The sequence below is a fragment of the Centrocercus urophasianus genome, unplaced genomic scaffold, assembly GCF_019232065.1.
Source record: "Centrocercus urophasianus isolate 14NV4802_14NV808 unplaced genomic scaffold, USGS_Curo_1.0 seq_64, whole genome shotgun sequence".
Classification (NCBI taxonomy): domain Eukaryota; kingdom Metazoa; phylum Chordata; class Aves; order Galliformes; family Phasianidae; genus Centrocercus; species Centrocercus urophasianus.
Genome location: NW_024885244.1, coordinates 287,102 through 300,606, shown reverse-complemented (window position 1 = coordinate 300,606; position 13,505 = coordinate 287,102). Strand labels below are relative to the sequence as shown.

At 57.2% G+C, this 13,505-nt stretch overlaps 2 protein-coding genes across 4 annotated transcripts; one reads left to right on the top strand and one right to left on the bottom strand.

Annotated features, from left to right (window-relative positions):
- Positions 1-2,979: 2,979 nt before the first annotated feature.
- LOC122170196 (myosin light chain kinase, smooth muscle-like) lies at positions 2,980-7,178 on the bottom strand. Of its 3 annotated transcripts, none has more exons than XM_042836868.1 (11): positions 7,090-7,178; positions 6,172-6,263; positions 5,640-5,765; positions 5,384-5,474; positions 5,064-5,267; positions 4,717-4,934; positions 4,475-4,598; positions 4,246-4,398; positions 3,922-4,042; positions 3,742-3,832; positions 2,980-3,369 (listed from the first exon to the last, which is right to left on the bottom strand). In XM_042836868.1, exons 3-11 carry the CDS (start codon positions 5,653-5,655, stop codon positions 3,239-3,241), a joined length of 1,149 nt encoding a protein of 382 aa, XP_042692802.1. In that variant the 5' UTR covers positions 5,656-5,765; positions 6,172-6,263; positions 7,090-7,178; the 3' UTR covers positions 2,980-3,238. The 3 variants fall into 3 exon arrangements, with proteins under 3 accessions (XP_042692802.1, XP_042692804.1, XP_042692803.1); XM_042836870.1 differs by having other exon boundaries at positions 5,384-5,471; XM_042836869.1 differs by lacking the exon at positions 7,090-7,178 and adding an exon at positions 6,996-7,081.
- Positions 7,179-7,203: 25 nt separating this feature from the next.
- Positions 7,204-13,505, top strand: LOC122170175. The gene is made up of 3 exons (XM_042836829.1): positions 7,204-7,397; positions 12,328-12,497; positions 13,072-13,505. Exons 1-3 carry the CDS (start codon positions 7,204-7,206, stop codon positions 13,461-13,463), a joined length of 756 nt encoding a protein of 251 aa, XP_042692763.1. The 3' UTR covers positions 13,464-13,505.

Below are 13,505 nucleotides of genomic sequence, written 5' to 3'. Positions count from 1 at the left end.
GTGCCTCTGTTTCTCTGGGAATGGAAGATAAATACCACAGACAGAATACAGAATGATTGTGTGTTTCTGGGAGCTTCTCCTCCAACTCAGAACCAGAACCACTTGTGAATTTGGCCAGAACCCCTCGTCATGAATGAAAAGCGTGTCTCTCACAGATTCTTACCAGGTTCTCTGTAGCAGTGAGTTCACTTCTGCTGCTGAAAATGTCTCTTATGGAAAAAGACAGCAAGTAGATGAACTCTATCAGGAGTTGCCTGACACAGTCTTTGAAGAGTCATATTTGGAATTCTTGCTGGGAGTGACCTACAGCATACACAGCAGCAGCAGTGGCATCACCAAAAGAGGACTCGGGGGGGAGGCGGTGCTCGCCAAAAAGTTTGCCCTGTGTTCTGAGTGTAGGTCTGTGTGCACCAGCTCCCAAATCCGTCTGGATTCCCTTTCCTGCAATACATCTATTGTTTACAGGGGAAAGAGGGAGCCAAACCCTGGGCAGAGCGTGCTTGAACCCTGCAATACCACAGTAGTTTTTTTCTTGCTGGCTTCCCATGGGGAAATGTACGCAGAAGCAGCTGTCAGGAATTGATGTTATTAACAGGAACAGGCTCTTACCACAAAAATATGAGCTGGGCTGTGTGCTGATAAGACCGTTTCATCGAGAGGGTCCACACCATGATAGCAAAACAGCAAGGTCACAGCATCCTTTCCTGTTAGTCCAAGAGAAGAGCAGCTAGGAGCTATGAAATCCTCCAAACGAGAGTCTGCAGACACCTGAGCTCATCTCACCTTCCTGGGGGCTGCTACAGCATGACAAATTCTGCCATAGGCTCCTCCTGCCACAGTGACTACAGGCCTTCTAAATGGAACGGTGAATGATCTGGTTCCTTGTTGCCCATTCAGCAGCAGTTCTGAGAGCTGGTTTCCCTTCCATCTGTGTCGTGTGAGCGTGCCCCGCCAGAGCCCCCAGGCGCATCCCTGCAGTAGTTGGGAGTGAGTGGATTCGGTTCTCTTTGATAAAAGTAATGCTTGCCTCTTAATGCCTCATGGCCTCACCTCCAGCCTCAAGGAGCACGCAGCAGGAAAGGCCTGCGGACACACGGTGGGTGGAGGAAAAGAGGAAGGCGTACAGGCGTGCCTCAAGCATTACTTGGCACAGCCTCACCACAGCAGCGCACACAGAGCTGCACCATTCAGATTGGGGCACCTTTGCAAGCTCTTCAGCTTCAGCATTTGCTGGGAGAGGGCATCTTCCAGTCCAGCTTGAACAGGAGGAATGGGTTCACTGGGACAGAGAAGGAGTGCAGCAAACAGCTATTCTCCAGAGCCTGCTTAGCACCACCAGGAGCAGGAAAAGACGAGGACGTTTCCTGCCTGTTGCTTCCAAATCCTGATTTCCACCTAACCTGACACCTTAAAGTGAAGTTTGAGGTCTCACTGCAGTTTCTGAGCCCCATCAGTCCCTGCTGGTTAGAAAGTTAGCACAAAAACTAGGAGACCAGAACCACCAGGGGTGGCTGAATGTGTAAGACAGGCTTTAAACTAAGAGAACAGGAGAAGGGGAGGAAGCAGCAGCTCTAGGAGGGAACAGTGGACAAAGTTACTGAACAAAGGGCACGAGGCGTTGTGACGGGGAGTCACAAAATTAATGTGAAGCTTCATCAGGTTCACTTTTAGCACTCAGTGAGCACAAGGAAGCACCCCAGACCTCTTACAGAAGCTGCATGCTGGGGAGCATGAGGTGCCCCCACACTACTGCACTATTGCATATAGGGAATAAACACAGCATGCTTGCAGGTGCACAGCTACGACCTTGTTGGGATCACAGAAGTGGGGAGAGATGTGGGGGGCTCCCACAGCTGGAGCATTGCAGCAGAGCGATATAGGCTCTTTAAGACTGACAAGATGGAAAGATGAGGTTGGATTGCTCCTCCTCCCTGTAAGGGAGCAGCTGAAGTGCACAAAGTGCTGTCCGGGGTTGGAGGAGGTGCAAACCAGGAGTTCACTGGTTCGGGTTAATGAGGGGCTGGATAGAGCTGCTGTTGTGATGGGCTCCTGCTCCAGGCCACCTGAGCAGCAAGGACAAGCAGACGAGGCCCTCTACAGGCAGGTGGGAGCAGCCTCACCAGGCTCAGGCCCTGGTCCTTCGTGGGACCCCATGGAGGGACAGCACAGCAGAACCTGAACAATTCAGGAGGTTTTGGGGTGCATTGATAAGAATTGTTGAGAGTGGATATTGCTGATCTGGTAGACTTCGAGTCAGTCCTTTGATGCTGTGCCCTACAGGGCACATAAACAAGCTGTTGTCGTGGGGCCTGGATGGGTGATAGGAGATGGATTGAAAGCAGCCTGAATAGCAGAGCCCAGAGGATGGCCATCAGCAGTGCCAGGTTTAGCTGGAGGTTACTAACGAGCAGCACACCCCAGGAATCAGCGCTGGGTCCAGATTTGCTCAGCATCTTTGTTAGTGTTCTGGATGATGGGGCACAGAGTATCCTCAGCAAGTCTGCAGATTGGAGTCCAACAAGGGACTGAAAGAGTCTGAAGCAGCTCTGAGGGAAGGCTGAGAGATCTGTGGCTGTTCAGCCTGAAAAAGAGGGGGTGCAAGGGATCTTCTGAATGTGTATGCATACCTGGAAGGAGAGTGCCATGAGGGCAGAGCCAGGGCACAGTGCTGCCTACACCCTTAGAGGGAAAATGCTTCTTGAGGGTGGACTTCAGAGATGCTGCTAAAGCCATCCCCCTCAGTTCCTGCCCCAGGGCACAGAGCTAGTCTCCTTCCTGAGGCCATGGTAGCACCCCACAAAGGGTTCACAGGATCACAGAATTGTAGGGGTTGGAAGGGACCTCCAGAGATCATCGAGTTCAACCCTCCTGCCAAAGCAGGTTCCCTACACCAGGTCACACAGGTCAGCATGTTGGAACAGCTTTGGGCAGCTCTCCCCCCACCCCATGATCTAGGGAGAAAAGAGCAGCACAGGGAGCAAGAGATCCTCAGTGCTTTTTATTGGGCTCACAAAATACACAGCAAGAAGAGCCAGGCTGCAGCCCCAGTCCAGGCAGCCATGCAGACAGGAGCACCAGTTCCTTGTTGGGACAAAAGACACGCCTGTCCCCACACCAGCACAGGGACACCTACCACTGGCTGGCAAGGTCACAGTACGAACTGCAGGCCTGGAGAAGGCTTTGTCCTGGTGACTCTTCTTCCTTTCTCTGTGGCCCGGGGCAGCACAGCAGCACTGTTCTAGGCCTTGCCTGCAGCCTCCATTGTGCCATTGTCTTCTTCTTCTTCTTCTGTTGGTGGCTCTGAGGTGCTGGGATCTTTTTGGGGCAGAGACCCACAGCCTTGGTCCTCCTCTGCGCTGCAGCATGAGTCTGTGAGCAGATGGACAGAGAACAGTGAGGAGCCAGCTGCATGCAACCCTATTCTGCTGCTGGAAAAACCTGTGTGACACTTGTAGGAAGCAGGAGCTGATCCTTGAGATCAGGATCACATACAGGTCCTAGTGCTGCAGCATAGGACATGCCTGCTCTACAGCTAGAGCTGGCCCCTCAGGTTGAAGGCATGAGACAGCCCTAAAGGGCACTGAAGCTGGCCCGAAGCTCTGCACTGGGGACATGCCCAGCATGTTGAGCGATACAGGGCAGCCAGAGCAGAGGTAGGGAAACTGACAGGGAGCACAAGGCGGTGGGGGTGGCAGAGCAGAGAGAACTGGGGTTTATGGGTTAACAATTCAGCACCATCACCTTCCTCATCCTGAGTCTCTGATGCTCTCCTGTCTTGGTTCTGGGACAGTAACGTGAGCCTGTTGATGGCCAGCAGGGCTTTGCCTGTTTTCTGGAGAGAAGGAAAAGAGCACTGAGGCTCACTGGAAGGGAACCCTTCGTGCCCTCCGCTGTCCCCCAGGCACAGCCTGCCCCACATACCTGCCACTTCCGACGGGTCAGGAACTGCTTGATCCGCTCCTTTGGCAGTGCCTTCATGCTTCGGGGCAGGGGCTGCTGGAGCCAGGGGTGCTGGAGAGCCCCTGGGCTGGAGAGCCGGCAGCTAGGGATGGATACAGTTTGAGGGGCTGCCCTCTGGCCCTTGGTGTGGCCCCAAGGAGTGGCTCTGGGCACTGCTGTGTTCAGCACAGAAGGGTTTGCACCTTCCCCTGCTCATCCCTGGGCTTGAGCATCTGCTCCCTTCATCTTCCTCACACCCCGAATCCTGCTCTAACCACGGGGACTCATCCCACACTTGGATCTTACCGAGGATCCTTCTGCAGCAGCTGGCTGATGAAGTCCTTGGCCTGCTGGGAGATGTCTGAGAAGATCTCCTCCTCAAATTCCCACCGGGCAGCTGTGATATTGCTCAGTGTCTCCATGTCATTCTCTCCCTGGAAGGGGGACTCCCCACTCAGCCTGAAGAGAGAGCAGAGGACTTCAGGGACAGCTCAGCCCCTTCCTGAGCAACTGTTGTCCCCAGGAGTCCACTCACAAGATGTAACAGATGACACCGACGCTCCACATGTCTGTGGCAAGCCCCACAGGCTCAAAGGAGACCACTTCTGGAGCCATGAACTCAGGAGTTCCATGCAGCACCTTCACAGGGGTGTCCGGAGCTGCAGAGGAGATGGAGCCCATGGGCAGGCAGCCCCATTGTAGCCCAGCTGAACCAGACATGTGCCCCTGCACCCAGCTGGAACATCCTGTTGTCACCAAGGGTCCCCCCTCACTCACCCAACTTCCGTGCCAGGCCAAAGTCGATGATCTTGAGCCAGTGGCTGGCTGGGCTGACGCAGACAATGTTCTCGGGTTTGAGGTCAAGGTGGACGACAGCCTGGCCATGCATGTACTGCAGCCCCTCCAGGATCTGCCGCATGTATTGGGTGCTGCTGGGCTCTGTGTGCTCAAAGTCATCATCCACGATCCGCTCAAAGAGTTCCCCACCAGCCACACTGCAGGTGCAGGCAGAGTGCTGAGAACCACACAGGGGTCTGCAGGTTCCCAAACCACCCTGCACTCCGTGCCACCATCCCAGGGCACAGAGAGCCACCCCAGCACCATCCCCATCGCCCCACACTCACTACTCCATGACCATCACCAGCTCTGTGGGACCCTGGAAGGCAGCAAGGCACTGCACGAGGCGCGGGTGATGCAGCAGGTTCATCAGCTCAACCTCAGCCCGAGCCGCCTGCTTCTCCTTGGCTGTCCGAGTCCGGAAGAACTTCCCAGCCCGGATCTTGCCTGTGGCTTTCTCCTGCAGCCGGTACACTGTCCCAAACTTGCCCCTGGAACAGAGCAAGCAGGAGGAATGGAGGAGCTGTCCCCATCACTGCCACCTCACATCCCACCCATAACAGACCCTACAGCTCGGAGCTGTAGGGATTGTAGGACCCCTACTTACTCTCCAAGCTTCTCCAGCTGTGCGTACACATCTGAAACCTTATCCTGGCTGTTAATGACAACATCACAGCATTCAAAATCCTCCTCACCTGCTGGTAGGAATAGAGGGGGGTGATCAGGAGAGCTGTAGTGGCACAGCCAAAGCATTGAACAGAGCGGGACAAGAGGTGAGTGCTGATGGGGGGGGAGGAGCCCAGTGCTGGGGACCCAGCGCTGCAGCTATGCCCCTCCCTGAGCAGACCAAGGGCAGTGTGTACCTTCTGCCTGAGACATCACGGTGCCACTGGCCCCTGTCAAGGTGTTAGCGCAGTCAGGACAGATGCTGGATGCAGTGTTGGTGTGGGGGGTGAGGCAAGGGCACCCCTCTGCCTGCTCCTGGGGATCTGCATGGGAAAGAAGCAAGGCTGTGCATGCGGGGAGAGCCCCAGGCAGCCCCCACTGATGCCATGCAGGGTGCTGCACCTTCACCAGGAGAGACTTCAGGAAGATGCCGAGCTGCTGTTTGCACAGGCAGGAAGCAATTTTAAAGCAGCACCCCTTTTTCCCCTCGAATGGGAACGATCTCTTTCTAGGACCCCCATTACCTTAGGCAAGAAGCTATAGCCTCTTACATGCTCCAGCTCGCAGCAGCCAGGAAATCCCCAGGAAAAACTGCTTCTCTAGGGCAGAGGAGCTGCTTCCTTAAGCAAGTCCCCTCCTCAAGCATACCCATAAGGAGGGGGAAGGCCAGATCACAGACACACCCAGGTGCTGCACGGTGGCACCCAAACCCAGACCCTCAGTGCTGACCTGTCACCACCTGGTCCCGTTGTGTTCCAGGCCAGCCACACAGGCTCCCAGTCCTTCCAGGTCACCGCTGAGCCACCGGAGTCACGAGTGAGCTGGGAAGGAAGGGTGATGCTGGAGTTGGCATTGGGGATCACTGCAGCCACACAGCTTAAATGGGGACATCTCAGGGCAAAGCGCCAGCCAGGCTCCAGGCGCAGCTGGAGCATCGCTCTCGCAGGGAACAGCCCTCCCCTTCCTTCCCAGAGCATTTCCGTACTTGGGGAGAAACAACCACAAGCATCAACGCTGAGCTGCCTGGCAGCCACCCCCAAAGCAGCCCCAGCACTGCAATCCCAAATACCTCACTGGGCACCACTCAGGTTTGGACCCAGATCCCAGCTAGAGAAACCCCAATTAAAACCACCCAGGGTTCTGCAGAGAACTCACAAGACCTCAGCTTCACACTAGCCAATGTCCCATCCTAGAGCCTTAGCTGGACCTAAATCCTGCAGCAGCCCCACCTCATCCCACCCACAAGACCCTAAGTACCCACACCTGCTCCCCCAGCTCCACTTGCAGCCAATATCCCATCAGATCCATTGCTGTCCCCACACCCATCCCAGGCTGTGACCACCCTGAAGTCCCCAGGTAAGCTGGGATGAATTGGAACGCAGCATTGTGAAACCACTCCTGCTTCTCAACTCTGCTGCTTTGAAGCAAAAACAGGGTTTTCCAGCCTCTCCCTCAGGACCAAGGGATTTGCAGGCTGTGCAGCTGCTCTGAAAGCACCATGCTATGTTTTCTGCTGCTTTAAAATCAGAATGACGCAACGATTTCCCACAGACCTGGGGATGGGGCCGAGGAGCTGCAGAGGGTCCCACCCCTTGGGCAGCCCTGCGTCACAGCCTCCCTGCAGCTCAGGAGATGTCACCCCATTACCTGCTGTGCCCCTACAGGGTCCTGGCACTGCTCTGGTTATCGCTGGTGCTGTTGGGACAGAAGCGATACGGGGCTCTGCCAGCCACTCCCAAAGCGCTCAAAGTCCATGGGACAATGGGACAACGTTCCCAGCAGGGTGGCAGGGCCACTGCGTCCAGGCTCTCACACAGCCCACGGCCTGGGGACGGTGACACGACCTCACCGCTCTCCCGCTGCAATATCGACCCTGCTGGGACACAGCACGGCGTGCCGGGGACATGGAGGACATGTAGGGGACGACAGAGGAGAGGCCGGAGCTGCTGCAGTGGGTGAGGGGCGGTGGAGACCCCCGTCTGTGCACCTCATTCCTTGCAACATCCTCAACATGGGGTTTAATCCTGTTCAGGAGGGTTTGGGGGTTTAGACCATGCTGTAATGCAACATCTGCATCTCAGCACGGGGCAGAGATGAAAAGGGACAAAATTGGGCAGAGTGAGGCTGTAAGGTGCTGCACAGCACAGGGAATGGGGTCTGTGCAGCACCCGAGGGCACAATCGGAATCCACAGCTGCTGGGTGTCAGTGTTGTCCTCATGCTCATCCCAGCAAAATAGAAAAATGCTCTGGAAAAAAAAGCCAAAGCTCTTTGTTGAAACTGATCACATCCTTCATCCCCCACACCTTAATTCTCCGGGGGCTGGAGATGTCCCACACCCCCAGTTTGGAATGAACCCAAAAGAAAAAGAGAAAAGCCAAAGCTTTTAAGAGCTGAGCGCAGGATGTGCCCTAAAAAGCTGCAGAAATGCCCACTGTGGGATTTGGATGTACAGCGAAGTTTGGTGGGGTGCTGGGGCCGGGTGTGCAATCCCAGCTCTTTCTCTTGGGTCTCTTGTCTCTCCACACACCCCCATGTTTCCTACCCCATTTCAGGTCCCCTCTTTGTGCTGGATGCTAGGTGGGTTTAAAGAGAAGCTGCCTGTTTGTTTGTAGGTGCTACAAAAACACTTCTGCAGCACTCAGTCTGCTCACAGAGCCCTGCTCTGGTGTCCATCACTCTAGGTTCCATAGGGGCCACCATCTCTCATCTTGGCCCCTTAGCCACGCTGATGCACAGCAGGGCCACCCATCTTGGGGCAGCACCCAGAACTGGGGGCAGTGCCACATGGAGAGGACACAGGACATTTGGGGGACACTGGGGAAAGGGAAGACATGGGGACATGTGGAACCACAGGAATACAGGGGGCATGGATGGCATGTAGGGGGACACGGGAGGCATGAGGAGGATGTGCAGGGATGTAAGGTACATGGAAGACTCGGGGGATGAGGGGCATGTGGGGAGACACAGGGGACATAGAAGACATGGGGGACATGTGGGACGTGGGGGGACACAAGGGACATAGAGGACACAGTGGACATGGGAGGCATGTGAGCAATGTGACGGTTACAGAGCACATGGGGGGACATGGGAGGCCTGAGGACACCAGGAATGGGGACACATTGAAGCCACAGGGATCTGGGAGGACCCAGGGACAGGTGAGTGACCCTGGGACATGCGGGGGGACATGAGATGATGTAGGGAGATGTTGGGGGGATTCAGAGGACCTGGGATGCAGAGGGGACATGAGTGGCACGGGAAGCACCCAGAGACATGGGGACACAACAAGAATATGTTGGCTGGGGACATCAAGCAGGATCTGGGAACTGGGAAAAAGTCATAACTGGGAGCTAGGAACTGGGATCTGAGAAGTGAGAACTGGAGCAAAGGATTGGTTCTGGGTACTGTGGGGTAGGAACTGGAAACTGGGAGCAAGGGATTGGGAAGAATTGGTAACTGGGAAGCGGTAACTGGGATCTAGGGACTTAGAATTGGGAGCTCAGAACAGAGAACACTGAGCTGGGAAGTAGGGAATGCAATTACTGTGTTGAGAACTGGGAATGTGGTGCTAAGAGTTGTGAACTGGTGGCTGGGAAATGGGAAGTGGTGAAAGGGAACTGGGAATGCGAAGCAGAGGGCTTTAAAAGAGGAGGTAAAATGGCTGGGAAGTGGTAACTGTTAGAAGCAAGTGTGATTTGGGAGCTGGAAACTGGGAGTTCTTGGAGCAGGGAACAGGGAAATGGAAACTGAACAGGGAGCTTGGAACTGTGACCTCAGTCACAGAGCTCAGAAATGGGAGTTGCTCGATGGAACTGGAAACCAGAGATGGAAATTGGGAACTTAAAAAATTAGCAACGGGGATCTAGGAACCACAACGGTGAGGGAAGAAGATACGGCGATGGGAACCCATGGGGTTTAATGTGCACTGAGAGGAGCTGTGGCCGCCATGAGGCCTTCCCTCAGCCTCCTCTTCTCCGGGCCCAACACAGCACAGAGTCTCAGCGCTCCTCACAGCCGTGCGCTCAGTCCCTGCCCCGTCTGTAACCCTATTTTTTGTCTGTGTTTCGGTACGTGGGTGGATCTTCCGAACGGAGCCGGAGACAGGCACAGCGCGGGGCTCCCACCGGGCGGTAGGCCCGGAGCAGGCCACAGGCCCAGCGCCCGTCGCCATGGCAACGCGAAGCGCGCAGGCGCAGAATCCCATGAGTGGGCCTCACGGCATCATGGGACAACAAGTCCGCAGCGCTACACCCCCCTTAACCCCGCCCGCGGCGTAGGACTACAGCTCCCATAAACCCTCACGGGGGAAGTGCACCTCTCCCCTTCCTCTACATCTCTCCCTCCCATTGGCTCCGCCGCGATGCCCGGCAGCAGTACGGCAGCGTCTGATTGGTTGGAAGGCGAGCGGGACGAGGCGGCGGCTATGGCGGACGAGCGGGCGGTGTGAGGGCTCGGCCGCCATTTTGTGTGTGTGTGGGCTTACGCCAGGCCTCGCTGCCCGCCGCCGCGGGGCCGGTGAGCGGCCGGGGACTTCGAGGGGACTCTGGGCCGAGCCGGGAGCACGGGGGAGCGGCTCCCTCCGGCGTTGAGTCCTGAGGAGAGCGGCGGAGGCCCGCGCGGTGCGGCCGTTCCCCTCAGGAGTGCGGGGCTGTGGGGCGGGGAGGGCTCCGGGAAGGCCGCAGCTCCGGGGGGGGCCGTGGCTGAGGGAAACGGGACGGAGGGGGCCGGACCTGGGCCTCACTTGGGGGATGAGAGGGGTAGCAGACATAGTGGTAGGAAAGCTGTGAGCTCGGGCTGTGCTGGAGATCAGCGGTGTCTGAGTGACCCCGGTGGGCGCAGCGTGGGGGGAAACGGCGCATTTTTGTAGTGAAAGAGACGCTTTGGTTTAGAAACATGGAAAAGCCACGTGGTGACATAACGTGCCTTTAATGCACGGCAGCTGAAAAATGGCCCCCCGAGAACATTACCCTCGGTACCACTCGGGCTCACGGGACCCTGAAGTGCTGCAGGGCTCCCCACAGCCAACGCGGACCCACACATCACCCCCAGAGCCCCACACAGCAGCCCTGGGGTCCATCATGCACCACAGAGCCCCAGTCTGGGGCTGCAGACGTCACTCAGTGCAATGGAAATGAAGGCTGGGGAAATAACAGCGCTTGGACTTGGTTCAGGTGTAAAACTGCACCATTTGGGGTTTCTGAGTGTAGGTCCTGCTGTCAAACGTGGGACCTGCCAGTCACAAGCCGAATTCTTTTCCATTTATACAACTGGAGGGTTGGTTTTGTTCTCTTTTTTTAAGAAAATGCTCTGTTGAAACAGGTTTGCCGACAAATGTCCACGTTGCTCTATTAGTTCCTGTGTGCTGGAGCCTTGCACTTCATACACTGCTGCATGGTCGGGCTGGGAGCTTTATTTCCATGTACCTCAGTGCTGTGTTTAGCCCTCACAGCAAGGAAGACGCTGAGGCCCTGGAGTGTGTGCAGAGAAGGGCATGGAGCTGTGAGGGCTGTGAGCACAGAGGGGGGCAGCTGAGGGAGCAGGGATGGGTCAGTGAGGAGGAGAGGAGCTCAGGGAGACCTCATTGCTCTCTACAGCACCCTGGAAGGAGGTGGGGGGGGGGAGGGGGTCGGCCTCTGCTCCAGGTAGCAGCAATAGGACAAGAGGGATGGGCTTATGTTGCACCAGGGGAGGAGCAGGTTGGATATTAGGAAATATTTCTTCGCAGAATGGGTGGTGGGGCAGTGGCACAGCTGCCCGGGGGGTGTTTGGAACCGTGGGGATGTGGCCCCGTAGCAGGCAGGGTGGGATGGGGGCGGAGGTCCCCAAGGACCTTAATGGCTTTCCATGCCTAAAGACGGCGTGGTGCTCTGCGTGTCTTAGAGCTGAACGTGTCATGTTGTTGAACCTGTGTGCCCTGCGCCTGTCTGGTTGTTAGAGGTGGGGATTTTTGGTGCTTTTTTTTCCGAAAGGGTGTGAAGGGGGATGGAAAGAAGCCAAAGAGGGGCAGATCCCGGTGCCGTGGGGCAGCCGGATGGGGACGCTGTGCGGGGTTAGCAGCGCCAGAGAGCCTGCTTTAGAAAGGAGTCCTGCTTACATTGCAGTGTCGCTGGGATGGCCGGAGCAGCGTGTGAGTGCTGTGTCTTAAAGGTAGCGAATAGGCGGCACTGGAGCGAGTTGAGCCTTAGGGCTGGCGCTGTACGCAGCGAGCAGCAGCGATGCCAAAGCCGGGCCCTTGCGAGGAGCCACGGAGTGGCCCCGAAGCCGTCCCAAAGCTACCGACCTGCGGGAGCCGTGCCGTGCCGTCCCCTCGGCGGCGCTGCGGGGGGAGCCGGGTTTCGCTTAGCGCGGCCGTTGGCTGTTGCGGTGTTGGCGTGCTGTTACAATGGACGGCTTCCCTTTTTGCGGCAGCATTTTCGGTGTCCCGGCTCCCCCTGGGGACGGGGCGCTTCAGCGGGCACTGAAAGGCTGCTCTGCCGCTAAGTGTGAGCGCAGGAGGTGGGGTCGGACCCTGCGGGGCGACGCACCGCTCCGGAACACCTGCGGTGGGGATTAGGAGCAATTAGTGTGTGTTAAGACTCCTTCATTAAGCAGAATGTGGCATAAAGTTGGTAGAATCAAAGCAGGGTCGGGGAGTCGATGGTTATGGAGGGAGCAGCGGCGCTCTGAGCGGGGGGAGAGGTTCCTGCGTTCCTGTGTCTGTAAGAGCCGTTGCTGAAGTGTTTGCAGGTAACTCCGAACAAAAGGCCGCTCTTATGAATTCAATGTAACCGGTTTGGGGTCAGGGGGTGCAGGACGGCCTGCACGAACCGGTCACGGCTTCACTTAGTAGCACCCGCGCTGCTACATTTCTCTGACGATGCCCTCGTGTGGGTTTGTCCCCCTCCAGGTGCCGAAGGCTGCCCGTGCTGCCCGGCTCACCGGGGCTCCCTGCTGCCGGAGTTGGACGCGCAGCTGTCCGGGAGGAGCCGAGGCCCCGTGCGGCGCTGCGGGGCTCCAGGTGGAACAGGAGGCCTCAGCGGGCTGCTGCTTCTCTCCCTGAGCAATGGCTCCTAACGAGTGAGATCCCAATTAACCCAGCCCGCTCCTAACGAGTGAGATCCCAATTAACCCAGCCAGCTCCAACACACGGAGCGGCGGCAGAGCCCCTGCAGCCACCCCAGCGCTGCCGCTGCCCGGCGCTGTCATGGCAGAGTGAAGGGGAAAGGAGACCGCGAGGCTCCGGGGCAGCACCTCGGCACCCCGCTGTCCTTCCCACAGCTGGTGGCGGCGTTTGCCCCGAGCGGATTTTTTGGCCAAGCTTGTGCTAAAACCTTCCTGGAGCCCCACGGCAGCCCCACGCCATCTTCCCCTTCCCCGGAGCTGACGTTCGTTATGAAATAAACCTGCCCCCGTAGGTACCGAGCGGGCTGCCTCCGCTGCGAGATGCGTTCCATAGCGCCCATCCTGCCCTCGGTTACGCAACAGCCGCTCAGCCCCAGCGCTGCTTCACCCTTCGCCCTCCCCCCCAGCGCCCCGTTCTTCACCCCCCCCCCCCGGTACAGCGCTGGGGACCGCCCCCCTCGGCCCCCCCGCCCCCCTCGGCCCCCCCGCCCAGCACTGCTGACACCACAACTTCTCTCTTTGCTGGAAGAGAACTTTCAAAGCCCCACTTATGGCACTGAGAGCGTTTCTGGGGGGCTCTGCTGCGACCTCACCCCCGACGAGGAGGAGACAGGAGAACGAACCGAGCCTTTAGGTGAGCGAAGAAGCGTTAGAAAGGTGTCAGCTGTGCCCGTCGTACACAGCGCGGCGCGGTGCCCCCCTCTGTCGGCCCGGAGCCCACCGAGCACAGCAGCGCCAGAGGAGCCTCAGTGCGCGCAGAGCGGTGCTGAGCTCCGTGAGGAGCTCCGTTTCTCCGTGTCCAAAATGCGCCGAAAACGACTCAAACTGCATTCCCTCGTGGGAGATCACTTTGAACATTCCCCAGAAATCACACCGAAACTGTTACAGTTACAAGTAATTAAATTTATTAGACCTCTATAATTTTTTTTATAGTCAGTTTTGGCCAATTTACACTTTTTTTTC

Excerpts from the sequence above, each read along its gene's own strand:
- LOC122170196 (XM_042836868.1), bottom strand. Across the intron at positions 4,399-4,474 it reads GGTGTCATCTGTTACATCTT|GCTGAGTGGGGAGTCCCCCT; the intron begins GTGAGTGGACTC and ends CTCTCTCTTCAG. Across the intron at positions 3,370-3,741 it reads AGAGACTCAGGATGAGGAAG|ACTCATGCTGCAGCGCAGAG; the intron begins GTGATGGTGCTG and ends ATCTGCTCACAG.
- LOC122170175 (XM_042836829.1), top strand. The coding sequence starts at position 7,204 with ATGGGACAACGTTCCCAGCAGGGTGGCAGGGCCACTGCGTCCAGGCTC. Across the intron at positions 7,398-12,327 it reads GGCCGGAGCTGCTGCAGTGG|GTGCCGAAGGCTGCCCGTGC; the intron begins GTGAGGGGCGGT and ends GTCCCCCTCCAG. Across the intron at positions 12,498-13,071 it reads TGAGCAATGGCTCCTAACGA|AGAACTTTCAAAGCCCCACT; the intron begins GTGAGATCCCAA and ends CTTTGCTGGAAG.